General features: G+C 37.7%; 1 protein-coding gene across 5 annotated transcripts in view; it reads left to right on the forward strand.

Annotated features, from left to right (window-relative positions):
* The window catches only part of SMARCA2 (SWI/SNF related, matrix associated, actin dependent regulator of chromatin, subfamily a, member 2), a 211,838-nt gene that overhangs the window by 114,504 nt on the left and 70,978 nt on the right, over window positions 1-26,356 (forward strand). For all 5 annotated transcript variants that reach the window (XM_043980573.1, XM_043980568.1, XM_043980560.1 and 2 more), the window contains 4 exons: window positions 748-914; window positions 8,143-8,306; window positions 12,080-12,307; window positions 24,385-24,462. In XM_043980573.1, the coding sequence (XP_043836508.1) occupies window positions 748-914; window positions 8,143-8,306; window positions 12,080-12,307; window positions 24,385-24,462 (637 nt within the window). The remainder of the gene's footprint in view (window positions 1-747; window positions 915-8,142; window positions 8,307-12,079; window positions 12,308-24,384; window positions 24,463-26,356) is intronic.

The following is a 26,356-nucleotide window of genomic DNA, read 5'->3' on the forward strand; positions in this document are numbered from 1 at the left end:
TTTGGAATAAGTTGAGGCTTCAAAAGATTGTTACTCATAACCAGAGCATGCCTTAATGCAGGATGATAATCTAAGTGCATCCCAGATAGATGAATATTGAAAACTAACTTAAGCCCAAAGGAAAAAAAAAGTCTTTGTTCTGCTTGTGAAAATGAATGGCTATGCAAGTACCAAAAAAGATGGATTGTTATAAAAAATTAATGGATAATGGAATCAGTCCTCTATGATAATAGTCAAAAGATGGAGTTTCGTATTGCTGACCACAGTGGGAGCATTGATAATAAATAATATCAATTGGAGCTAACCAATAGAGTAGGTTTCTTGGTGAATGTGGAGAGACTCCTTAATCAAATCAAAGGAAAATTGGTTGACTAAGGTATGTAGAAATATCTGAATCCACTGAGTTTTTTCCTGTAAACAAAGGGTTTGCATACTCCCCAGAGTAAAATGAACATGTGGCAAAACAATAACATAGTCAAAAGGAAGGGGGAAATGGGTCCCTTCTCTTTTGTCTCTTCTATATGGAATGCTTTAATGTTTTGATGCCAGCCAAAAAAAAACTAGTGTAATATCTGGGCCATTTCCCCATCTTAAACATATGATTTTCATTGATTGGCACAAAGTAGCCTTAGTGAGACAGGTGTCTCAAATCATAGCACAGTGCTTGGCACACAGGAAAGAAAGTGACGAGATTCCTCTGGATTGACTGACTGACTAGCCAATGGCCACCCTCTTTTCCTGGGACAGAGCTGAGCTCTATCGAGCCTCGGGGAAGTTTGAGCTCCTGGACCGCATCCTGCCAAAGCTGCGGGCCACCAATCACCGTGTGCTGCTCTTCTGCCAGATGACGTCCCTCATGACCATAATGGAGGACTACTTTGCTTTTCGGAATTTCCTTTACCTACGCCTCGATGGTAAGTTCAGAAGAAACTGGGGCATTGCACACAGGGGCACACAATCAGAAATTTGAAGGAATAATGGATGCATAGAATCAGCCTCCACCAAAAAGGGAAAAATGGTGGCAAAGAATTAACGCCCAGGCTGCTTTTGTTCTACACGGCAGTTTTCACTTCTCCCCACTTAATGTTAGCAAAACTCAAACAATTGGCACAGCTGTTCATCCCACTAAAAACTCAACCCAGATCATTTACAAATAGTTTAAAAGGTTGTGCTTAAGGATCTTCATTATCTACCATGTCCCCTAGAATGTCTTCTTCCAAGCCTTGACATTTCCCATCAGCAGTCAGCATGTTTCAGGCCGGTGAAATGCTAGACCCTGACTTGGCAATATAGAATTTCATCCTTATTTAAGACCTCCTTTTATATGGACAAATCAAGCCCTTTACAAGGACTGCCAGGCTGGAAAATATCCCTTGCATATCAAGGCCTCCTGAGGCTGTTGGTGAACTTCCCTTTCTCTTGCCTCCTATTGAGACCTGAGGGTGGGACCAGTTTTCCCCTAAATTGAAAAACTATCAGGAAATGATGGGAAAACCAAAGAAAAGTGCTTCATTTTGCTGTCATTATCAGTAATAACTCTTTGAACCTCCCAGGAGCATAGCATGCTTCTTTAGGCATAGGAAGATGTCATGTGACTCTCCTGTTCTCCAGATAGCCAGGAAAGAGAGAAATTTCAACAGGAATTTAGAGAAGTGGCCAAGTAAGAGAAGTGGGCTAACCACAGTCCATGCCTTTGTGGAAGACAAACTAACAGGGATAAGGGGGAGCCTGACCATCCAAGAAGCATCCCCATTGGCTTTAGAATTAGTTACCCCAATTCCTTTTCCAGGACCTTTTGTCCTGCCGTCTTTCCCTTGCTCCACAGTCCCTGCTCTGTACAGCCTTTGCTGTAGGCCATGAGGAGCAAACATTAGTGACCTGAGGCTGAGGGGAGCCCCATCTGCCACTGCCCAGCATGTAGGGAAGGAAGCTCAGAGGAGTTCTTGATCCTGCTGCTTGTGGGGAGAAAGGTATTCCTCATAGCTATCAATGCATCTTCCCAGCAAAGCACAGTGACACAGGATGTCTATACAAGGGCCTGTAGTGCTAATATAACACCACAAGTCAAGTCCATTATGGGTTATATTGCCTTTCATGGACTTGTCTAGCAGCCTAACCTATACTTTTAATACTTTAAGTCTGTTGTTTGTCACTAAAACCATTTTCCCACAAAGACAAACACATTTTTCCCCCTGCATACAAAATGATCTATATTTTAAAATGTAAGAAGTCCATAGGGCCCTAAGACGATAGGCCTTTTGCTTCCAGTGTTATGCCACCGATATAAAAGGATATCAGACTCAAAAAGTAAAATGAAAGCCCTTGCTTATTAAAATTATAAGAAGGATTTGGGGGCAGCTAGGTGGCGCAGTGGATAGAGCACCGGCCCTGGAGTCAGGAGTACCTGAGTTCAAATCCGGCCTCAGACACTTAACACTTACTAGCTGTGTGACCCTGGGCAAGTCACTTAACCCCAATTGCCTCACTAAAAAAAAAAAAAAAAAAAAAAAAAGAAGGATTTGAAGAGATATTTCCTAAGTTGTTAAATCACTTTGGAAATAGCCATAGCGAGGATCAAAGAAACAAATTTCAAAATCTTACAAACAGTAGGATGTTATGTGAACATGAGGACTGATTTAATGATGATCTAAGTTTTATTTTGTTAGTCAGGGTTTGGATCTAATGCCAGATGATAATGTAGTGAATTACAGTTTTGACATTCAAAAATAAAATTGGTTGACAATTCTGAGGTAGGCACGGATTATCAGACACTGTAAATTAGCCCCTGCATTGCACTTTAGAATCCTGAGAAGTCATTTGACTGCCCAGTGGCTCGGCCACTAGGCTAAAAGAATTAGGAATAGGAAAGGAAAATTAGGAAAATTACATTTCTTTAATTCCTGTGTTGTTATTGCTTTTCCTCTTTTGGCCTTTATACATTTACCTGGCTACCTCTTTTAAAACATTGGTTTGTTCTTGTTTTAACTTACTTAGCTTAGTTATTAGTTTAGTGTCTGCAAAGAACAAAAGATATTCTTTACCAAGATGAAACTTAAAATATTGTTTCTTCTCTGGGAAAATTTCCTTTCTGCTTATCCCAAGGCAAGATTTTTTGTGTGTGTGCTTTATTGAAATGCATGACAAAACCAGTGGTTAAAAAACATAAAACCAGTGACCTCATATCTATTTCACACTTCTCCTAAAAAAATCTGAAACCTCTTTTCACTATCAGGTTGTTAAGTGGCTCATTTCAAGGATTTAGTTGCTTACTAAGACACTTCAGTTTTTCTTCTGTTCCTATGTAGGATTTGGTAATGGTTATTTTTCCTGTACTATATGTATTTAGGATAATTGTACACACAGGAAAGATTCCTAGACCAGAAGTCAGGTGGAACCTGCATTAATCTGGCTTCAGACACTTAGTAGCTGTGTGACCCTGGGAAAATCATTCAACCTTTCAGATACATTAGTTTCCTCATTTACAAAATGAGGATATTGAAACCTATAGTATTTATCTCACTGAGTTTTTGTTGGGAGGATTAAATGAGAGAATGTATATAAAGTGCTTTGTCAACTTTACAATATTATAGAAATGTCAGCTATTGTTTTAAAAAATTACTAATTGCATAGTGCATGGCACATAGTAGGTAGCCAATATATTAATTTTTAAAGGCATATCATAAAGTTCAATTACAACCTAATATGATTCTTTACTGTTTTTCATTTAATATCTCTCATTTTTCCAGCTTTGCCTTGCATCTTTTCTTAAAAGCTACAGTTACCTTCTTTTTGTGGATTCTGCATTTTAAGGAAATCCTTTTATTAATTCTGATACCTTCTCATATTCTACGAAGTGTTGTGGTACCCAGTAATTCATAACACTTCATCTTTTCCCTTTCACAAACACTGTGCACACCCAATTCTTTACCACATAATGTCACTAGCAAGTTGTTTTTGGATCCCTTCACTCCTTGGAAGGAACTCTTCTAGAAGGAGAGAAACCTGTTTTCTTGCTTTACTTAAAACAAAGGTTTTAATGTCTCAGAGGCAGCTGGAAGGATTTCTCCCTCTGGAGCCCCAATCCAGCTGAGCAGTTTCCCAGGACTATGTACATTTTCTCTAGTATCTAGGATTTCCCCATCATACTGACATTTCTTTCTTAATATCTGGCTAAAAGTTTTACCCTTTAGTAGACTAAATTGAGGAAACAAAGAAAGGAGATCATGTTTGAGAAATATTATAATCTTCTAGGCTTCATTTCATTTGATTAATTGAGCACTTTAGTCCGTGCCTCTGGAAAGGTATACTTGTTTGTCTAGTGTAGAATTTTAAGTGGATATATTTAGTAAATAATACTAAAGCATTTAAAATTAAAATAATTTTTAGAGGGAGAAAAGGTAATATAATTCTTCCTGGGGCCTTATACAGGAACTTTCCAAAGTTTCATATCCTAACTTAAGAAAACAGAAATGTCAAGAAACTAAATTTAAATAATTATTCCTAGTATGATCTTCTCTTACAAAAAAATGAATGAGTTTTCTGACAACAGCTAAAAACCAGTTTAATAGTTCTTATTATGGAAACATAAGTATCAGATGCCCCCAAAGTCACAGTGCAGTTTTAAGCTGTTAGATTTTTTTGGTATCCCAAACTTAAAACCACACTGAGACTTTTGGGATACTCTGTACACAGTTCACTCCTATACATTTTCTAATATCCTTCACAGATGTGACCACTGTCTAATGTCTCTTTGTAACTGGATATGTTCTACCTCAAAAAGTACAAAACCATGAAAAGAAAGCTTGATTTTACTAAGCAAATTAAATCCTGCTACTATAACAAGCAATTAGGTCTGGATGACATCCATACCTGGTAAATTGCATCTTCTTCGAAAATGATACAGATGGGGGAAGCTAGGTGGCGCTGTGGTTAAAGCCCCAGCCCTGGATTCAGAAGGACCTGAGTTCAAATCCAGCATCAGACACTTGACACTTACTAGCTGTGTGACCCTGGGTAAGTCACTTAACCCCAATTGCCTCACCCCCCCCCAAAAAAAAAAAGAAAGAAAGAAAAGAAAAGAAAAGAAAATGATACAGATGGGGACAGCTAGGTGGCACAGGCACAGTGGATAAAGCATTGGCCCTGGATTCAGAAGGACCTGAGTTCAAATCCCACCTCAGACATTTGACACTTACTAACTCTGTGACTCTGGGCAAGTCACTTAACCTTCATTGCCCTGCAAAAAAAAAAAAAAAAAGATACAGATGAGTTGATTATCAACAAAGATCCCAACTTATGATTCTTTGCTACCATCTGCATTTGTCAAGGATACCTAACCTGAGCCTCACAATAATATACTGTGACTCTGCATTATAAGGAATTAAATAAGATTTTTCCAGGTTTTACAATTAAAGTTTTATTCTGGTTATGTATGTCATAAAATATGATTAAACTCCTTATTTTTGCTGATTGGCACTAGGCAGAAAAATTTTGGGATTCCTTTTTATTTTTTTAATCCTTATGTTACATTGAAAACCTATTGGCAGCTTTGGTAGAAAAATCTGGTTAGTTTCATTTTAGCCATATGTACTTTACCCATACCATAATTTAATCAGTTGTCCAAGACTTTATTCTAATATATGCCAGGTGAACTTTTACCCTTTCAACCACAGAAAACAGATGTCATTATTTCTCAGAATTTTTGTGTGTATATTTGTATGCATGCACACACAAATACTTAATATTTTTTAAAAAACAGTGCTTAGCACAGGTCTTGGCACATTTTAATAAATATTTATTGAATGAATGAATACATGCAATGCAATATTAAAATAGACTATTATAACTTTGATTCTGATCATCTTTCATTAAGTTTAATGTCATAATTGGTTACAAAGGAAGTACTAATTTGTACAGTTGTTATACAATTATTATTATTATTTTATTGGTGCATCTGGAAAATAATAGAAATATTTAAGCTACTGAAAAGAATAATTTAAATAACATTTTGCACCTTTCACCACCTCTTAGAAAGCCAACAACATTGCCCAAAACACCTGAGTACTGAAAATATACCCCAATTTTTTCAAGCATTGTTCAAAACAACAAATACCACCAAATAACTTAGGTAACTCCTTGGAGTTTATGATAAAAGGATTTGAGCTGTAGCTCAAATAAACACTTTATTAAGTGCCTACTATATGTTAGGTACTATCCTAAGCATTTGTATTTAAGTATTAATTATTTTAGACATGGTAAACTGAAATTTATAGATAGATGATTCACTAAGACTCGAATTTTCAGTTTTTCTTCATTGAAAGCAGTGTTAAGAAATTTCTTTTCTCCATAATGATACCTTTAATTTTTACTAAATAGAAAGAACAGAAATAATAAGCAACTAATTGTGATCTCATCTTAGTTGTGATCTTGACTTTGATGGTAACTTGATTCTTTAAGATTTAGTCTTTAAATATTTTATTCCATAATCATTTCTTTGAGTTTAAACAGAGGCTTTTTATAGAAAACTGTGTACTGTCATATAACTCACAATAATAACTTCTAGTAGTCTAAAGTACTATTTTTTTCTGTCCAAAGATAGTCACATGAAGGCGGAAGATATTTATCTCAAGATTTTAGGAACACAGCACTTCAGAATTTTTTCCAAATTGCAAAATAAGATTTGAGCAGAAATCTCTTAATTTTTATAGTTATACTTTTTTAACTGTAGTGTAATAGACTAGATGTTTAAGAAAATGCCAGATGGTGGAGAATATTCTCTAGACTAGAATCAGGGGAGGCAGTGGCTCAGGGTTCATTTTTATTCCTTACCTGCTGTATGACCCTAGTCTTAACCTGTCATAGTCTGCATGTCCTTGTCTATAAAATGGAAATTATAATAGTCATAGTCCTGATCTCATAGGGTTTCTTTGAGAAAAACATATTGCTTATTTCCCATCCCCAATCCAGGACTTACTTCCCCTACATTCCACCCTGAGTGACCTTTTGAAATACATAGCAAGAATCTGCAATTCCATCTCTAGGCAAATTATTTCCCATTTACAATAAATCATGGGGGGCAGCTAGGTGGCACAGTGGATAAAGCATTGGCCCTGGATTCAGGAGTACCTGAGTTCAAATCTGGCCTCTGACACTTACTAGCTGTGTGACCCTGGGCAAGTCACTTAACCCCCATTGCTACATACATACACACACAAAGAGTCAATACAATAAATCATGGACACTTACTTGAGGCTCAGAGGAAAAAAAATTACTTTTCTAAGTATGCACAACTAGCAAATACCAGAATAAAATCTGAATTTAGGTGATTCAAGTTTTTTCAATTTTTAATTTTTTTTCTATATGGTTTAAAATAGACATGCTTTAAAATATATTGACTTTTTTGGTAGTGCAAGATAAAAGAAAAGGTTATCTTGTTTATGACTTGGGAGTGAGTAATGATGCTGTACTCCATCCTAATCAATCCTCCTCTGAATAATTGTGCTCAGTTTGGGCACCACATTTTGGGAAGGATGTTAGTAAGATGGGGAGGATAATCATGACAGTAAAGGCCATATAGATCATGCCATGTGAAGAGATGTTGAAGGAATTGTGAATATCCATCCTAGAGGAGAGAAGACAGAGAAAAAAGCTGTTTTCAAGCATTTTGAAGGGTGCTTGTAGGCCATAGATTCATTATGCTTTGCCTTAGAAGACAAAAATAAGAATATGGGGTAAAGAGGCCTATTTGGACTTGACACAAGGAAAAACTCTCTAATCTAAAACATAATGGGCCACCCTGGGAGACAATGAGATGCTCTTCACTAAAGGTATTCAAGCAAATGCTAGATGACAGCTTATCAAGTCAGCAAACATTTATCAAATACCTATTGTGTGTCAGAAACTGTGCTACTCTCTGGGGATACCAAGAAAGGATTCTTGTGTTGTATGTCATTAGAGGGCGTTCTTGTTTAGGTATAGGTTGGATTAGATGGCTTTTGATTTCCCTTCGAATTCTGAGATTCTCTCATTTGCAGACGGTATGGTTTGTTTTGCTTTGTTTCATTTTTAAACTTTGCATTATTTTTCAGACTTCACTCAATTGGAAAATCCCTTTTCTTCCTCTCTTCTTCCATTGTCTATCAGGTACCACAAAATCAGAAGATCGTGCTGCCTTGCTGAAGAAGTTCAATGAGCCTGGTTCACAATTTTTCATTTTCTTACTGAGTACCAGAGCAGGAGGTCTCGGTCTGAACCTTCAGGCAGCTGATACCGTTGTCATCTTTGATAGTGATTGGAATCCTCACCAGGTGCGCATGTCTTGAAGACTTATTTCAGTACTTCAGCATCCATGATGACAGCAGTCTAGAGAAAAGATCAGTCATAGCTGTTGTCTCCATGGGACAAATCAGGAGGAAAAATAATAGACACCAGGAGATGGACAGATAATCTCTGCTAGGTGAAATATCAGAGCACTGGTCAATAGTGGTATCGAAAATCTTTGGAGAACCAAGTCTGAGATACAAAAGCACTATTTCTCCTTAGCTTTAACATCCAGCCCTTGGTATCTTCCTTGCCACAGTATGCTGTAGTTCATAAGATTCTGCTCAGTGTTTAAAAGAATTGTCAAAGGGAAAAATAAATTAAAGTCCCATTTTTGAAACTATAGTACTTAAATTCAGGATTATGTTTGTTTTCTTTATTTTGAGGGTAGGATGGGGCAGGAAGATTGCTGCTACTTTTTAATAGGATAACTGCGCTGCAGTTTTGATTTATTAAATTCTATTTGACCATTCTAAAATACTCGATTTTAAAATATGAGAAGTCAGAAAGCCTTCCTCAACAAATGACTCTTTGACATACAGTAAAGAACTTTTTAAAAGTTTATGATACCGTCTAAATTGCCACCCTTTTAATTTGGATAGTCAGTCAATCAGCATTTATTAAGAGCCTGCTGTGTGCTAGGAAGTTTCATAAGCAGTGGTCCAGTTGCTTCTTTCCCTTACTTTCTTGTGGTCTTGTGGATGAATGGAGTTGACTAGATTTTTACCTTTTTGAATAAACAGTCTGGTATGCTAGATCTGGTCTTTGGAGACAACTAAAATCAATTACTCAAAATACTGTTTTATCATGGAAAAGGATGTCAGAGAATTTCTATATCAATCTATAGTGCTATTAAAATTTCATGGATGGTGCTTTTGTGAGCAAGATCCAAAGGTGAAAGAAAAATCAGAGTGATGAAATAGAAACTCTAAGCATTGACTGTTTGCTGCATGTTAGCTTCAGATTAATGAAAATAACATAAAGGCAGTGAGTGCATCAAAATGACTGGGACCGAATTTTGTACTTTAAAAGAGTTCACTGGTGGTTGTGTCTGTTCTATCGGGAGCCTAGTGTTACCAATCGCTTTGGTGTAGCTCATTCACTTAGAGTAGATGTCCTCAGCTGAGTATACAACTAAATCAACAGTTATCAGAATTATCTAACCTTTGCTTTAAGCTATTTTTTATTTTTATTCTTTTTCAGAGCTCATTTAACATAGTGGTGCTTATGAATGACATTTTATTTTTAAATTCAAGACGTATCTGTTGTCATAGCTTATAAAAATTGAACCTGGTTTATGAAACATGATAGGGCTTGCTCTCATTGTTTTCTTTCTTTTCTTTCTTTCTTTTTTTTTTTTTTTTTTGGTGAGGCAATTGGGGTTAAGTGACTTGCCCAGGGTCACACAGCCAGTATTAAGTGTCTGTGGTCGGATTTGAACTCAGGTCCTCCTGATTCCAGGGCCGGTGCTCTATCCACTGCTCCATCTAGCTGCCCTTATTGCTTTCTTGAGGAATGAGCTTATATTAGCAAATTAAGCTTGTAAGAAAAAGTGACTAGGGAAACCTTTTTAGCAGCAGATTCATGGACAGAAAAGTTTTCATCTTTCTTAATCCCATCACAGTCCCAACTTTGCTGCTGTTGACAAGATCGATTTAGTACATTATTTTAAACATTTGGGGATATTTCAAGTATATTAATTTAACCTTTTAAAAAATATGAATGGCACACATTTCATAGAACGTTTGATCAAAGGTCAGCCTCTACCCTGTCCCACCACCTTGAAGTAACACTACACCTAAACCAATTGAGACAGATATGAACCATTCCAAATTCCCAAATTATAATGTTTAACACCTTTTCTTTGTGAGGATAGTCTTCCTTAAGTCTAGTTTAATTTACACATATTGTAATGTTAAGCCAACTCCCTCTTCCTTTGTCTTATTTTCCAGAGTAAATAAATGCTGGTCATAAAATGTTCACTTGGCAAATGTTTCAAGAGGGAGTAAATAGTCCTAGTTCTTTCAGAAAGAGGAAAAAGTAATTGCAGCCAATTCTTCGTTATTCAGGGCTAATTAGCCAGTTTGTGGATTACTCACACCCTTCTTTGCTGCTCTCCTCTTTTGCTGCCTGCATATTAACCCTTTCACAATTTATTAACATCCTCTAGTGGATAGTAAGAATGGAGGAGACCCTGAAATTAGCCACATTGGCTGTTTGTTAGGAATTGTTTTTAAAGAATTGATAATGAAGGAGAAGCCTGAAAGTGAAGGATTGTTTTTCCTGGATTTCAATTTTCCATTGTACCCTTTAGTAAAATAATTAAAAGTTGATTGTGTACCAACTGTGCTTGTGCTTCAGCATCGTCATATTTATATTCACATTTTCAAATAATCTTATGAAAACATTTTTGCCTAATTAGTCTCTTAATTAAAGTCCCTAAATCAGAAATTGCATCAGCAGGTTTTTCATATTCTTTGGCAAAACACAGAAGATTTTGTTGATCACCAGTCTGACCCAATAAAGTATTTCTCAAAATTCTGGAAGGAGGCCTAGTTTTAAAAGCACTCTGGACACCCAGTGTGATGCTTTTCTTTGCTACAGTTGTGGCAGTGCACTATCAAAATATCTGAATGAACTTCCTTTTGCCACAGTTGTTGCACAAAATGATTCTCATCTGGTTTAAATACCTTGTTTATGACTTATAGCATGATTGACTGCTTGGTGCAGTAACCCCTTGGTTAATGAAGAGGTTTCCCATTGACACCTTTCTTTTAGCACACACTACCCCCCCAATTCTTTTTTTAAAATTGCTATATTTTATTTTTACATCATCTTCATTTCCAAATATATTCCTCCTCCTATTTCTACCAGAGGTAGAAATAATATGGGCAACATGAGCATAAGTACATCTATTCTAGGATAGCAGCTGGGAGAGCTGACTATGAGAAAATACTTGATGTCAGAATTTTTTTAGGCATATGCCTTTCCCATTCAGAACTTCACGCTGAAGTAAAAGGTATTTCACACATCTTATTGCATAATATAAAGTCATAAGGTCAAAACCAAAAAATTGCCCATGCCAGCATGAGACAGATGGAAAGATCTGCAGTAGAATACCTAGGTTTAGTTCACAGCTCTATTACTTTTGCCCTCTGGGACCTTGGCAAGTCAATTGACATTTGGATCTAACTTTCCATATCTGTAAAATGAGGTGCTTTGACTAAATTATCTGCAAGGACCCTCCTAGCTCTGAATTTGCAAACTGCTAGGAGCTCCTGGAGATAAAGACAGATCAAAGTGCCCATCTATAGAAGTCTGCTTTCTAAACCCAGCATCCATTTAAATTTGGACTTGTTTAGCTTAAATCTAAACTTCCTGGGGCAGCTAGGTGGTGCAGTGGATAAAGCACCGGCCCTGGATTCAGGAGGACCTGAGTTCAAATCCAGCCTCAGACACTTGACACTTACTAGCTGTGTGACCCTGGGCAAGTCACTTAACCCCCACTGCCCTGCAAAAACAACAAAAAACAAACAAACAAAAATCTAAACTTCCTTCGAACCTATCTTCTTCAACCAGTGACTGTCAATGTCAAAAGACATTATCGCATCACTTTTCACATGCCAGTGACTACCAGGTATTTTGGATAAATTTTCAAAAGTCGGTGGGCCATATATTACCATGCTTTTGCTTTGAATATCAGCTAATTTGTTGAGGAACCAGAGATGGCTATAACATGGCATATTATTGTCTTGAACAGGATTTGCAGGCCCAAGATCGAGCTCACCGGATTGGCCAGCAAAATGAAGTCCGGGTGCTTAGACTCTGCACTGTAAACAGCGTGGAAGAAAAGATTCTCGCAGCCGCAAAATACAAATTGAATGTGGATCAGAAAGTTATCCAAGCGGGCATGTTTGATCAGAAATCTTCAAGTCATGAGAGGAGGGCTTTTCTGCAGGCCATATTGGAGCATGAAGAAGAAAATGAGGTACTGACTAGAGGCAAATTATTCTTCATAAAATTAAACTGACCTTTTGTCTTTATACAAAACAGCCTCTTTATCTTTAAAATAAATTCTAGAGCTGATGTTAATTAAGCCAGATTAAGGTAACTGCAGTTTTGTGTTCCAAATGCAGACTTGAAAATTATCCAGCTTGTTTATTAAAATTTGCTATTAGGTTGAGAAGTGAACAATTTCTGGATTTGGCTGATTAACCTTTAGTTTGAATTTCACCTAACCCTGGCTGATGGAATAGTACAACACATTGTGTAAATCTCTCATTTGGAGTGCTGCCTCCTGGAGGCCAGATGGAAAACTGCAAAGTAGGCCACCTGTTTAAAAAAAATTTATATATACACACATATACATATGTATATACATATATATATATATGTATGTATATATATATATATATATATTTTTTATATATTTAAAAAGAAAAGTTTGTAGGGTTCCGCTCCCTGGAAGAGAGGAGGGTTTGAAGAGCTTTTTCATTGATGTACCAAATCTCCTCTAGACCAAGACAGTACATAAAAGAAATTGTCTACCTTCTATCGAAATAGTATTCCATCTTGGCATTACACAAATCTTTTGCATATTGCTTTGAATGAGCATATTCCATCAGACACTTTTCACTTCTTTGAAAAGAAAGAACAAATTCAGTCCTCCTCCCCCAACAGATATCTAATCCAATAGGAGAATATTAATATAAAGAACCTTTATTTTGATCATTGTTAAGTAGAAATAATATATAAGAACTGACTATTTGAGCCTAAAAGAACGATAAGATTTGAATAAAAGAATGCAGTATGTTTTACAATTTTTGGATTCATCTATACCAAGTAAATAATACCTGAAACTTCCATTTTTATTATTCCACAAGAGCTAACCTGTATAATGTACTCTGAATTCAAAGACTGAGTAATTCACCACATTAATAAAATCAGTTGAAAGGGATTACAGAAGCTGTCCAGGCCAATCTGTACCTGGATGAGAATCTCCTCTATAATAAATCTAAAGAGCAGTCATTTTCTTTGCTTAAAGATTTCCAGTGAATGAGAACACAGTACCTTCCAAGGAAGCACATTCTACTTCCAGAGAGCATTTCTTCCATATAGCAAAATTTGGGCAGTTTATATATTTTTAACTTCCACTGGTTTCTCTCACTTCCTCTTATACATGGCAGCCCTGTGATTACATGAAGATATTGATCATTAGGGACAGCTAGGTGGCCCAGTGGATATAGTATAGTGTCTTGTGTCAGGAAGAGATCTTTCTGAGTTCAAATCCTGCCTCAGATACTTACTAGCTCGGTGACCCTGGACAAGTCACATAACCCTGTTTCCTCATCTATAAAATTAACTAGAGAAGAAAATGGCAAAACACCCTAGGATCTTCGCCAAGAAAAACTCAAATGAGAGTCTGGAACAATATAACAACAAGAACCTATCTATCTTGTTCAGACTAAACTCCTTCTACAGAGCTCCATATGACATGTACTCAAGGCCTTCCAGCATACTGGTTGCCCTTTTCTGAATACTTTTCAGCTTATTAGGTTTTTCACCCTGGAACTGAGTGAACACAATACTCCACATGTCTGACCAGGACAAAGTACAGTGCCACTCTGACCTTTCTGAGCCTGGATACCACTTGTCTCTCTTATCACAGCCAAACTACCTTCCACACTGTTGACTCATGTTGACCTTACAATCAGCTTAAACCCAAAAATTGTTTTCTTGTGTCTTGGTTTCTCAAAGTCACTAGCTTCCATTTGTTCAATCCTAATTCTTAGATAATTATTTTCTTCAGAGAGCTTTTGTATTTCCTTGTCCATTTGGCTTTCCAAGCTGTTGACTTTTTTCTCATGATTCTCCTGCATCCCTCTCATTTCTCCCTCTACCTCTCTTATTTTCAAAGTCATTTTGGAGCACCTCTATGGCCTGAGACCAATTAATATTTTTCTTGAAAGCTTTGAATGTAGGAGCCGTGACGCTGCTATCCTTTTCTGAGGGTGCTCCTCGATCTTCCTTGTCACTAAAGAAACTTTCTATGGTTCACAACTTTCTCTGCCTGCTCATCTTTCTCTGTCTTTTACTTGACTTTTTACTCCTTGTTAAAGTGGGGCCCTGCTTCCAGGCTGTACTGTCCCAAGCTTCAGGGGGTCCCAGGTGGTATGATTTAAGGAGGGGTAGGTTCTTCAGTCACCTGGCCTATGCTGTGGTCTGTAAATAACCCCAGGCCAAGTTGCTAATTAACCAGGCAACAAAATTTCGTTTGCTGTGGTTGTTAGCTCTGATGAACCTGTACCCCTCCCCTATCTGGACCACTGCCACTCAAGATTTCTTCAGGTTCTATGCTGGGGTAGTACTACCAAATTCCCCCTCAGCTCCTGCAGCCACCCCTGTAGTCTCCCCTGACCCCGGCCAGCCTTCAGCCCTCTCACCAGATGGTGAGCTTAGTTCCAGAAGATGCCGGAGCTGCAGCTTATTCAGAGGCTTGGGGCTAATTTTCTCTGGCTCAGCCTGCCTGGGGCTGGATCTGTGTTGGCAGATCATGGGGTTGGACTCCACTCCTGCCAAACTTCTAAGCTGTCTTTGACTGGAAAATAATCTCAGCCTGTCTTTTTCTGTGTTCTGCTGCTCTAGGAGTTGTCTTATGGCTGTGTTTGGAGTTTTTTGGAGTAATTGTGTCAGGAGCTCTGAGCATTTACTGCCTTTTCTCTGCCATCTTGGCTCCGCCCCCTGTCCCTTGTCCCAAGATTGTTTTCTGATGACTTTCTGTCTAGCCATGTTTCATCTTTCTATTACTTGTGAACTTGCTTTCTAAGCCCAAATATAAGATTTGTTCCCATTAAATTAAATCTTACTGAATTAGGCAAAATGTTACAACTCAATAAGGTCACTTAAAGTCCTGACTGTTAATAGTCAGTAGTCAATAAACATTTATTGAGCACCTGCTCTGTGTCATTCAGGCACTATGCTAACTTCTGGAGAGAAGGAAGGAAGGAAGGAAGGAAGGAAGGAAGGAAGGAAGGAAGGAAGGAAGGAAGGAAGGAAGGAAGGAAGGAAGGAAGGAAGGAAGGAAGGAAGGAAGGAAGAAAAACAAGGTTTTGTGACTTGTCCAGGGTCACTCAGCTATCTGACAAGTATCTGACAAGGACAGTTCTTGTCCTTGAGGAGTTTATAATCTAATGGGGGAAGATAATACCCCAAAAGAAGTTGAAATGTAAGGAGGTGGGGGGGAGTTTCCTTAGCATACCAAGGAGAACAGCTGATGATAAATGATGGGATGGCTGAAAAATTTTACCCTCCCTAAAGGGAGGCTTTGGGAGGGTTTTTTGTCGTACCTTGCAGCTCTCATTTTCTTGAGGGGAGAGGCAACTGAGAGTACTGAGGAGGTATTGGGTATCAAAGCTGAAGCAATCTCTCCATGATGAACTTCATGGAGTGGAAACCAAGCAGAGCAGCTGATGGGAGATGAAAACTCAACAAGTCTTTTCACCAAGTGAATCAACTATCCCTCCCAGCATTGCATCTTCTGGAATCTGAGAAACATGTAGTCTGTCCCTTTGTCCAAATTATTGAGAAAAATGCCTCAAAGCACAGCTCCCTAGAGTACTCTCCGCTAGAACCCCTGCAATCTGACATGAAGCCATTAATGAGTCCTTTGAGAGTCTGGCATTCAGCTCATTCCAAATCACCACTCTCCATCTTGACTGCAAGAATAATAGTATGAAAGACTTTATCAGATGACTTCCTAAAATCTAGATAAACTGTCTACAAAACCCTTCTTTTTAGTAACCCTGAAAAAGAGGAAGGAAGTTGCCATACATTAGGTTTGTAATAGCTGCCTCTTTTCTAGATGTTCATGGTCATTTCTTTAATAAAACATTCTAGATTTGTTTTGCTGGAATATTAGACATTTTCATTGGTCTATTATTTACAGACTATATATTTTTTCCATTTAAAAAAATCTAAGCAAGATCTGTGCTTCTCCAGTTCTATGATAAATTTCTTTGTTCTCCACAGATTTTCAGAAGACATTGACATTAACTCAACATTTACATCTCCCAGGATATAGTAGGTCTGAGCCAGGTGACCTGAGCTCATCAGTGGCTTTCGCATCCACACTTATCTTAGTACCAGTTCCTATTAGCCATTTTTTGTTCAGTCTCTTCCAATCTGAATCATTCTTTGTGGCCCGAAAGAGAAATAAGACAACCAGGTGGCACACAGAACACTAGGCCTAGAGTCAGGAAGACCTAAGTCTGAATCCTGCCTCAGACACTGTGTGCCCCTGGGCAAATGACTTAACTACTCTGTGCTTCAGTTTCCTCCTCTGTAAAAAGGAGATAATGATAGTTCCTACCTTCTAGGGCTGTTGTGAAGACAAAATAAAACATTTGTTAAATACTTTGCAAATTTTAAAGTGCTACATGAATGCTAGCACTTATTAAACAAAGATGAGTTGAGCAACTTTGCCTTCTGTGCATGATTAGTAGCCCTGTCCACTCTTTTTTTTGGCTCTTCTTATTTTCCCCAGTATATTTTTTAAAAATCCTTTTAAAAATTAAAAATTTTTAAATTCTTGGCTTTCTTTGCTAGCCTCAGATCACGTGACATTATTCTTACAAGATCATGCCATACTTCTGGGCAGCTACATGGCACAGTAGCTAGAGAGGGCACTACCTTGTCTCACCTTGATTACATCTTCCTCATGTGTCTTTGGCAAGTGAATCATGTCTCCTGGTAAAGGAACCAGCTTTATTTTTAAGAACTTCCCTTCTCTCCTGGGCTGATTGTTAGATTTTCACAGCCTGCCCATCCTCAATGCCTTTTGAAATGTGTTCTCCTGACATCTAAGATGCATGTCATAATTTTCCAGGCTTTCCTTCTCCTTCTCTGTAATAAATATCAAAATAACCATTGCTTTCACCCAGCTTAGTTTTTCTACACTTCAAAATAGAATTTCCCCTTGCAGATTTCACCTTATGAAGGATAAAACTATCATTAAGGCAAGTCAAGAAGGTATTAATTGTTCTGCTTTTGGCAGATTGTTCCAGCAGCTGTCTAGTTCAGTGGCCTCCAAAATGGGGACTAGATGCTGCTGCCACAACTTTGTAGGTATGTGATCATCCAACTGGAGAGTAGGAAGAAAGGTGACACACTGCCCTCACTATGGTAGCCAAACATGAGGCCTCTCTTCAGCACAAACTGTGGGCAAAGCATTGTGCTGGGGAGTATAACATTCTATTTCATCCTGGGAACATTAAATCATAATATGCCATGTTAAATGATATATTTGTCACAATCATGACCATACCATATTAAAAGAAAGTTTGGACTATACCATTTTCTATAGATAAATATGTTACTATTACATATGTATATATGTATATGTATGTACATATATATATATATGTATATGTAGAGGTATAGATGGAGATGGAAATTTAGGTGTAGTTCTATAGATGCAAAGATAAGATCCTGACCCAAATCCCTTCAATACCTGCTTATGCTTTAAAGTGGCGGGGCAGACCTCTCAATTACACACCTTCACACATTTTCAGAAGTAGACTCCCCAGACCTCCTTGTGGCTCAGTGCAGATTGAAGATGCATTAAGCTTGGGTCCCTCGTTACACAGAAGGTAGCCTTGTATTCCCAAAGGTTTCAAGTGTGGTTTTAAGCCATTAAAGCTCAAAACCGCCCTGAGGTTTTAGGACACACTGCATTTGGGGTAGAGTTTTATTTATGATCCAGTATTGTGAATATATTTAATTCGAAGTAGTACATATGTATGTGTATGTGTACATGGAGGTGTTACATAAAATTATTCTTTAATCAAGTCCTATTTTAAATGTGTTTGTTGTAGCAGACTATGGAGTCAGAGAACTTGAGTTCACATCACATTTTCTCCTTACAACCAGTGAGACATTGTGCAATTCACTTCCCTTCAGGGGCCTCATTTTTCACCTCTATAAAAGAAGGCAGCTGGACAAGATAACCCCTAATGCCCTTTCCAGCTCTCAATCATCTAAATCCTGAAGTTGGAACCCTTTCTTCAGACATGATCCTTAACCTCTAATCTAGATTGTGAGCTCTGCATTTCTAACTCTCGGTTTTTCTTAAAGAGATGAGTGGCATTGTTCATTTTTTATCACAACAATATAGGAAACAAATTTAGTGTTTGAGAAGTAGAAGTTTCGTTCTAGTCTTAGTGGTCAGATTATCAGGAGATTTTTTTTTTAAAGATTGGTCATCTAATTCAGGGCTTCTTAAACTTTTTCCACTTGTGACCACTTTTCGCCCGAGAAATTTTTTATGTGACAATAAATATCCTTTTACTGTTGCCAGATTTTTTATGATCCCCACATTCAGTTAGGTGACCCTACATGGGGTCACAACCCACAGTTTAAGAAGCTTTGATCTAGTTTCTTCTGTTATATAGTTTAAAAGAAGCAATGGAGTCAATGTTCTATAATAACTTACATTTAGATAAGACTGTAGAGAGAGGGGCAGCTAGGTGGCATAGTGGATAAAACTGTGCTTGGAGTCAGGAGGACTTCTCTTCCTGAGTTCAAATCTGGACTCAGATACTTGCTATATGTGTGACCCTGGGCAAGTCACTTAACCCTGTTTGCCTCAGTTTCCTCATCTGTAAAATGAGTTGGAGAAGGAAATGGCAAACCACTCTAGTATCTGGCCAAAAAAATCCAAGCGGGGTCACAAAGAGTTGGATGTTACTGGAAAAATGGCTGAACAATAATAACATAGGGATGGAGACTGGAGCTCTGATTTCACTGGAAAAGGAGCACCTAGGGCAGCACAGACCTCCTCAGTTTATGCTCAAGTTGGCACCTTCTCTGCAACTTAGTGATGTGCCCAGAACACTGGGAGGCTGTCATTCAGTCAACAAACATTTCTTAAGCACTGTGCTAAGTGCTGGGGATACAAACAAAGGTAAGAAATGGTTCCTGCTCTCAAGGATCTCACAGTCTTAATGTGGGAAACAACAAGCAAGATATATACAGGTTCAATTGGAAACAAGCCCCCGAGGGAGGCCACTAGAATTAAGGGGGATCAGAAATGCATCCAGCTATCAGAGATGGGACTTTTATCAAGGTGTTCCTGTTTCCTCGGCCAGCTCTCTGCCCACTGTGCTACACTGCCTCTCCCATTAGATACGACTAGGAGGTTTACAGATCACCTTCCTTGCAGCAACCCAAACATAACAGAGGACAGAGCCCTATGTGGGAGGCACTTAATAAATCCTCATTGAATTACTTTAAGGCATCATAAAAATGTGAGCCAGCGAGTACTTAAGACTTAGCTTTCATCTCCTATCAGCAGAGAACTGCTTTAGTTTCCTGAGGAAGACATGTAGGAGCAGGTCAGAAGTTGGCCAGAATATGAAGTGAAGCAGAGCCGCGGCCGCCAATATTCAGAGCATTGTTGGACCCTGAGTTGATCCCCGAGAACTGAAAGGATTAAGTCCCCCAGGCCACAGTCTTAGACCCAGTGGGATGATGGGACTTACCCAAATTAACAAATTTCAGAAGCAGGATTCAAGTTAAGGTCTCCTGATCTCAGGTCAGATTGTCATCCCATTTTACCAGCTGCCTCTTACCACATGGAGCAGATGATGTGACACTCACTCTGAGTCTCTGTGCAGATATTTTCAAAGGGCACAGTTAAGCACAGTTCTTGGCATCATACAGAAGGTGCTTAGTAAACGCTTGTTCCCTTTCCCTCCCCACATTCAGATACTCATTTTACAAGAGCACTGATGGGGATATTCCAACATCATGATGGGTAGCTGGTAACTTTTCATTAGAATGACTGGATCTGACTAGTGATGAGGCAGGGAAGGAGTCCTATTGGCCTACAGCCATAACCAGAATAAGTCACACATAAGCAGCAGCGTTCTATGGAGAAGTTACATTCCATTCCCCTTCAATATGGCTTTATTGTGTGCAATTTAATATTTAAACTAATTGAATTTCAGCCAGTATGAAAATAAACTCCAAAGATCATTCTTCAGTGGGCATTGGCTCAATTCATTTGTTTCTAGGCCTTTGGGAATTATGGTTTAATTATGGCTCCATAACCCATTAAAAAGATATTCTTTGTAAACAAATTGTCTCATTCTGAGCAAATTCTTTAGGTGACTGGTGAGTTGACATACTGTTTTCTCTGTTTCTTTTGTGTGTGTGTGTGAGGCAGTTGGGGTTAAGTGACTTGCCCAGGGTCACACAGCTAGTAAATGTCAAGTGTCTGAGGCCAGATTTGAACTCAGATCCTCCTGAATCCAGGGCCAGTGCTTTATCCACTGCGTCACCTAGCTGCCCCTTCTCTGTTTCTTAATCTCCACAGATACACTGGAATCAACTTGGGTGGCTCAAACAAACGCCATTATTCTAGAATGTATTTGAAATTGCACTTTTCAATGTCCTCCACACCCTTATGAACAGAATTTTATTTTATTCGTTGTTTGAAATGAGACGCAGTGTTTCTAACAGATTTAGGACTGTCTTGAAGAGTTAGGAAGATTCGGGTTCAGGTCTTGCCTCTGATCTGTGCCGCTTTGTAATCCCCCACAAGTCATGGATCCTGTCAGTAGACCCCGTTGTTGTCATTTCAGTCATGTCTGACTCTTCATGACCCCCTTTGGGTGGTTGGCCATCTTCTCCAGCTCAATTTAGAGAGGATGAAACTGAGGCAGACAGTATACACAAGTGACTCTAAATTGCATAGGAGATACTAATCTGTACTAGTAGAAAGACTTTCTCATTGGAAGTTCCTTATACTGATGGAATCATGTTTGGTTTTAAAAACCATTTGAAAGTCATTTGTATTGATGATCATTTTTAAGGGGATTGAATCAAAATTAGGGAATTGTCTATTCCAGAAACATGAAAGGTATAGGTATACCTATGTGTATATACATGTATCTAGCATATAAGTATACACATATGTATGTATACTTGGTATGTGTGTATACACACATATAAACTATTTCTGTAGTAATTCAACAGGCATAAATATGTTCATTCCACCAACACGTGATTTCATCAGGGTAGAGAACTCTCAGTGTAGGAACTACAGATCTCCAATTCAGCTATAGCTTACAGTCTTGGAGAATCACAATTACATACCATATGCAAGGGTGGAACCCGGGTCTTTTTAAATCTTAAACCAGCTTGCTATCCTCCACTCCACACAGTTTTTCAAATCATTGATCTGAGCCAAAAAAAAAATCACTCAATAAACAAGTGATGTTGATTATCATGCTAAGTGATACCAGAATAAAGATCCTCTTCCTATCCTCATTTAACTTACATCATAGTTTTGAGATAAAACACAAACACAGGTGTGTGTGTGTGTGTGTGTGTGTAATATATACATGTATATATTTTATTTGCATTTGTTATTCAATTATTTGTATTTATTCAATGATTTTCATTCATTATTCAATTTTTATTGAAAAGCATTCATTAAGTGATTTTTATGAGTTGGTGTGCTATTAGGAGATGTGTCTTTTATTTATATCCTTAGCTTCTAGCACATATACCTTGCACACAGTAAGCACTTAATAAACATTTGTTGATTTTATTTATAAATAGATGTGTGTACATGTGTATTATATACTTATATACACACATATGAAAGAGACAGACAGTTATTGGTTTGGATTTTTTTTAACCTCCAAACCAGAATGTTAATTTTATATATACAGAGTAAATGAAAAGTGAATAAATACAAATATATATACAAAGGAATTAAATAAAACTAGTTTGGGAAAGAGAAGACAAGGTTGAAGAGAATCACATAAAAGATGGTGCTTGTGCTCTGTGGAAGGGATTCTGTGAGGCAGAGGTAAGGAAGGTCCATTCCAGGGATGAGTGACAGCCAGTTCAAAGCCTGAAAGATGAGAATTAGATTGTGAGGAGCAGAGAAAAGGGCAGTTTAGGCCAGATCACAGAGGGTGGGAGGGGGAGCATTGCCCAACAATACTGGAAAGAGGTCAGGGACCAGGTCAGGCTGGACTCCAAAAGATAAACAGAGTGTCATATTTTTACACATAGATGTATATACAGGTACCTGTACATAGACAAACACATAAGCACATGTGTATATGTGCAAATACACAGCTGAAGCCTGAGTTATCTTGGATGCTTTTCTCTCCCTCACCTCATATTCCAACAGTTAGTAAATACCATAGATCATAGATGTTCCCCTCTTATACAACCTTCCTCCAGGCCCTCAGTGCCACCTGCTCTTGCTATAGCTTCCTTCTCAGCTCATTCATCTTCTGTCTCTTCAGACTAACCCTTCTGCTGTGCTCTTTACTTCCCTGCCTATGGACTTTGGCTCATCATGTTCTATATGCCTGAATAGTCTTCTCTTTACTCTGCCTGTTGAATTACTCCCCCTCCTTTAAGCCCTAAGTTTTATTCCACATAGTCCATGAAGCTTTCCCTCTGTGACAGCTTTTCTCCTAGCATCTCATAAAGCAATTTGTTTAATAACTCTCTTAATAAATGTTTTTGTATGTATATATATGTATATGCATATGTGTATATGTATATGTCAGCTAAGTGGCATGTGGTATATAGAATGTTGGGCCTTGAGTCAGGAAGACCTGAGTTCAAATGTGGCCTCGGACACTTAATAGCTGTGTGACCCCTGTGCAAGTTTCTTAACTTTTGTTTACCTCAGTTTCCTCATCTGTAAAATGAGGATGATGTTGACAACTACTTCCCAGGGTTGTTGTGAGGACCAATTAAGATAATTATTGTAAAATACTTATTAGCACAGTGCCTGACACAACATAAGCACTATATAAATGTTACTAGATAGATAGGTGTATGCATGTACACATACACACATATGTACATATAAATAGGTATATGTGTTATGAGACATGCTGGTGTATGCTTTACATGTGTGTCATGCATGTTTATGTGTATATGTGCTTACTGTGGAAATTATATGTGTGTGATCATGTTAGGCTATATATGTGCTGTGCATATGTGTGTTTATATGATAAACATTATATATCCATTAGATTGCCAAGGAGAAAAGTGTAGAGAGAAGAAAAGAACCAAGTTTCTGACCTCGGGTAATAGATACCTTAAGGGATTGAGAAGGGTAGATAAATTACAGAAGTAGGAAAGAAAACTGAATGTAGTGTCTCTAAAGTCAAGAGAAGAGAGAAAGAACTAATAGGAGAAAGTACTCTTTAGTGCCACAAGCTTCCCATAGGTCTGAGAGGATGAGGACTGAAAAAAAGGTTCCAGCATTTCATGATTATGTTATTGGTGACAATTAAGAGAGCAGTTTCATGAGTGTGTTGGGAAGATAATCCAGATTGTACCTGTACATGAAATTCTGGGGTTTGTCCTTATCACATTGTTTTTCTGTACTTCATTCAGCCTTGTGGGTTTTTTCTTTATTCATCTATGCATTCATTCAAGGGATGTTTAGGGAATTGCTTTGTTTAAAACATCAGAAGTAGCACATTTCCTTTGTCCAGGGCTTAAAATGTTAAGAAATATCTTTCACCTCCCCTGATTGTCTTATGGAATCACTTTAAGCTACCAGGTCTGCAGCTCTAGTCCTTATTATTAATGCTAAATTTGAAACATAAATTCACATATTCTAATCTGGACTGTTTGACATACGTACTGATTCTTAGCTAACAACTAATCATATCTCTATTCACAATTTGATTCACATATTTCCATTTTCATAAGGCTGTGAAGGACAATGACCAGATCAGAAACCTTTTCACCTAAAATGAAAGTGAATTATAATAAATATCAATGTGAATAATAAGCCCTATCTGTATCTAGATTGTTGAAATGTGATATAAGATAATATATACATATTTATGTATATATACATATATGTATATATTCAAATGGATGCTTAGCTTTTTTTGTTTTAGAATTATGACTCACTGTAATATGGAGACTTATAGTTCCTTATGTTGGTTTAACTAAGCAGAGATCGCTTGGTAAACCAGTTACTCAAATAATGGATTTCTCTATTCCTTTGCCCAGGAAGAAGATGAAGTCCCTGATGATGAGACTCTGAATCAAATGATTGCCCGACGAGAAGAGGAATTTGATCTTTTTATGGTAATGTTGCAAAAATAATTAAAATGCAAAATTACTGATTCCTTATGTCCCTCCTATTTAAAAAAGAAGAAGAAAGACTTAGTTTAGAGCTAGGTGAACTTGACAGCTCCCGTAACAAAATCTTTATTACATTCTCTAGTAGCGCACTTACTAGAGCAAAACAAACGTTCCCTCTTGGGAATTTTTTTTTTTTTTTTTGCCATGAGAGCACTGCTAATCTTAAAATGTAGTTAGTGCATTACAGCTTTCATTCAGTGATCAAAACTTAGAATAATTTGGTTAGGTCAAATTAATCAACCCCAAATTGTGACTTGGACCTTCCGTGATTTTTCTTTTTAAGTCATTCTTCAGTTTTTCAGAAGACTTTTTCAGAATAAACAAACTTTATATTTTAGCTATGGGCTCATTTTCCCACTCTCCCCAAAGACTCTTCATTCCTACATTTGTCCTTTAGGAGTCATCAACAATCAGAGTGTAGGCGCTACTGGAGAATTCCTCATATGTTGTCGTCAATTCTCTTGATGGTTATTAATTGGTAATGAAGTATAAAACAATAAGATCTTCGGTTTTGCAATGCAGTAGTTTATTGACCTATACACCTAGCTCTCTGGAACATTGCCAAAGTTTAAGTTATCTAAAAGTCTTTTAAAGTCCTTCCCAACACTTTCCCCACCCATCTCAATTGCTTTGCAGTGAAATCGAGATGTATAAGAATAATGGGTTACCCATATATTACCAAATAGAAGGTGAAGATGACAAGTTTTATTATTTGACCGCACACTGCCAGATGATTAAACACTGAAGTGAATCGCTGAAAAGCCATGGGAGAGATTGGTGAATAATGACAAGTAGCTTTTTGTCATGTGCAGCGTGGATATTGAAGGCCATGCTCTAGAGGCTTACATTATTTGTATTATTTAATTAGCATTGGCTAGACCATATTCAACATAAAATAAAGGAGATAAAACTCTTGTCAAGACATTGCAGAATAGGTAACTGCTTTGTTATCGTAAAGCTTACTTTCTTTTTCTTTTTTAACTTTGTAAAATTGACTACTGTTTTATAGCTATTTAATAGTAAAATGGTGACTGTATTGAATTGCTCTGTGGAGTATCAAGTCTCACTAGTGTGGTTCACAGTGGTAAGGAGGTGCCCTGAGAAACTTTAAGGCTATGCCAGTAGAACTCTGTGTTCTCCCCCTGCTAGAAGGGCCAGCAGAGCAGAGCATCAAGAAGCTCAGAAGCCAGGCACTTTGGTCAGGAATTCTTTGGCCATGGCAACTCATGTAACAAACAAAGATATAACATGAAGACCATTGTTGATTCACCACCATCTTTTTCAGAGCATGAGGTAGATGAATTCTTATGACTAACTTTATAAGAATTTCCAAATTCAGTTAAGATATACTTTAGTACTTAGTGATGTCAATTCAGAGGAGAATGGTGGAAAAATATGTTGGATGATATGGTTCAAGAGTAAGAAAATAGAGGGGCTCGAGGCTTGTAGATCAGACAGAAGCCTCAGTTATACAGGATCAAGTGAAATAAAATACACAAAGCTGTTTGCAAACCTTCAAGCTCTCTATAAATGCCAGCTATTGTTATTATATATTGTAAAGACTTACATCACGAAAAAACCAAAAGGTTCCTAAAGACATGAGTACCCAACAATATAAAAAATGAAATTTATTTCATCCTAACAATCAGGAAATGACAGGTGACAAGTATGAGAGTCTTTTCTACATTAGCTGTTCTTATATGGTCAAGCAGTCAGTTGTGAAAGCAGAAACCAAAGTTGATACCAAAACTAGATGAACAGATATAAGAAGATATAATATATAATTGAGAGCTACAATTGTTCTTTGAAACAAAGCTGTTGATGCTACAAAATAGGA

The sequence above is a fragment of the Dromiciops gliroides genome, chromosome 1 (assembly GCF_019393635.1).
Source record: "Dromiciops gliroides isolate mDroGli1 chromosome 1, mDroGli1.pri, whole genome shotgun sequence".
In the NCBI taxonomy this organism is placed as follows: Eukaryota; Metazoa; Chordata; class Mammalia; order Microbiotheria; family Microbiotheriidae; genus Dromiciops; species Dromiciops gliroides.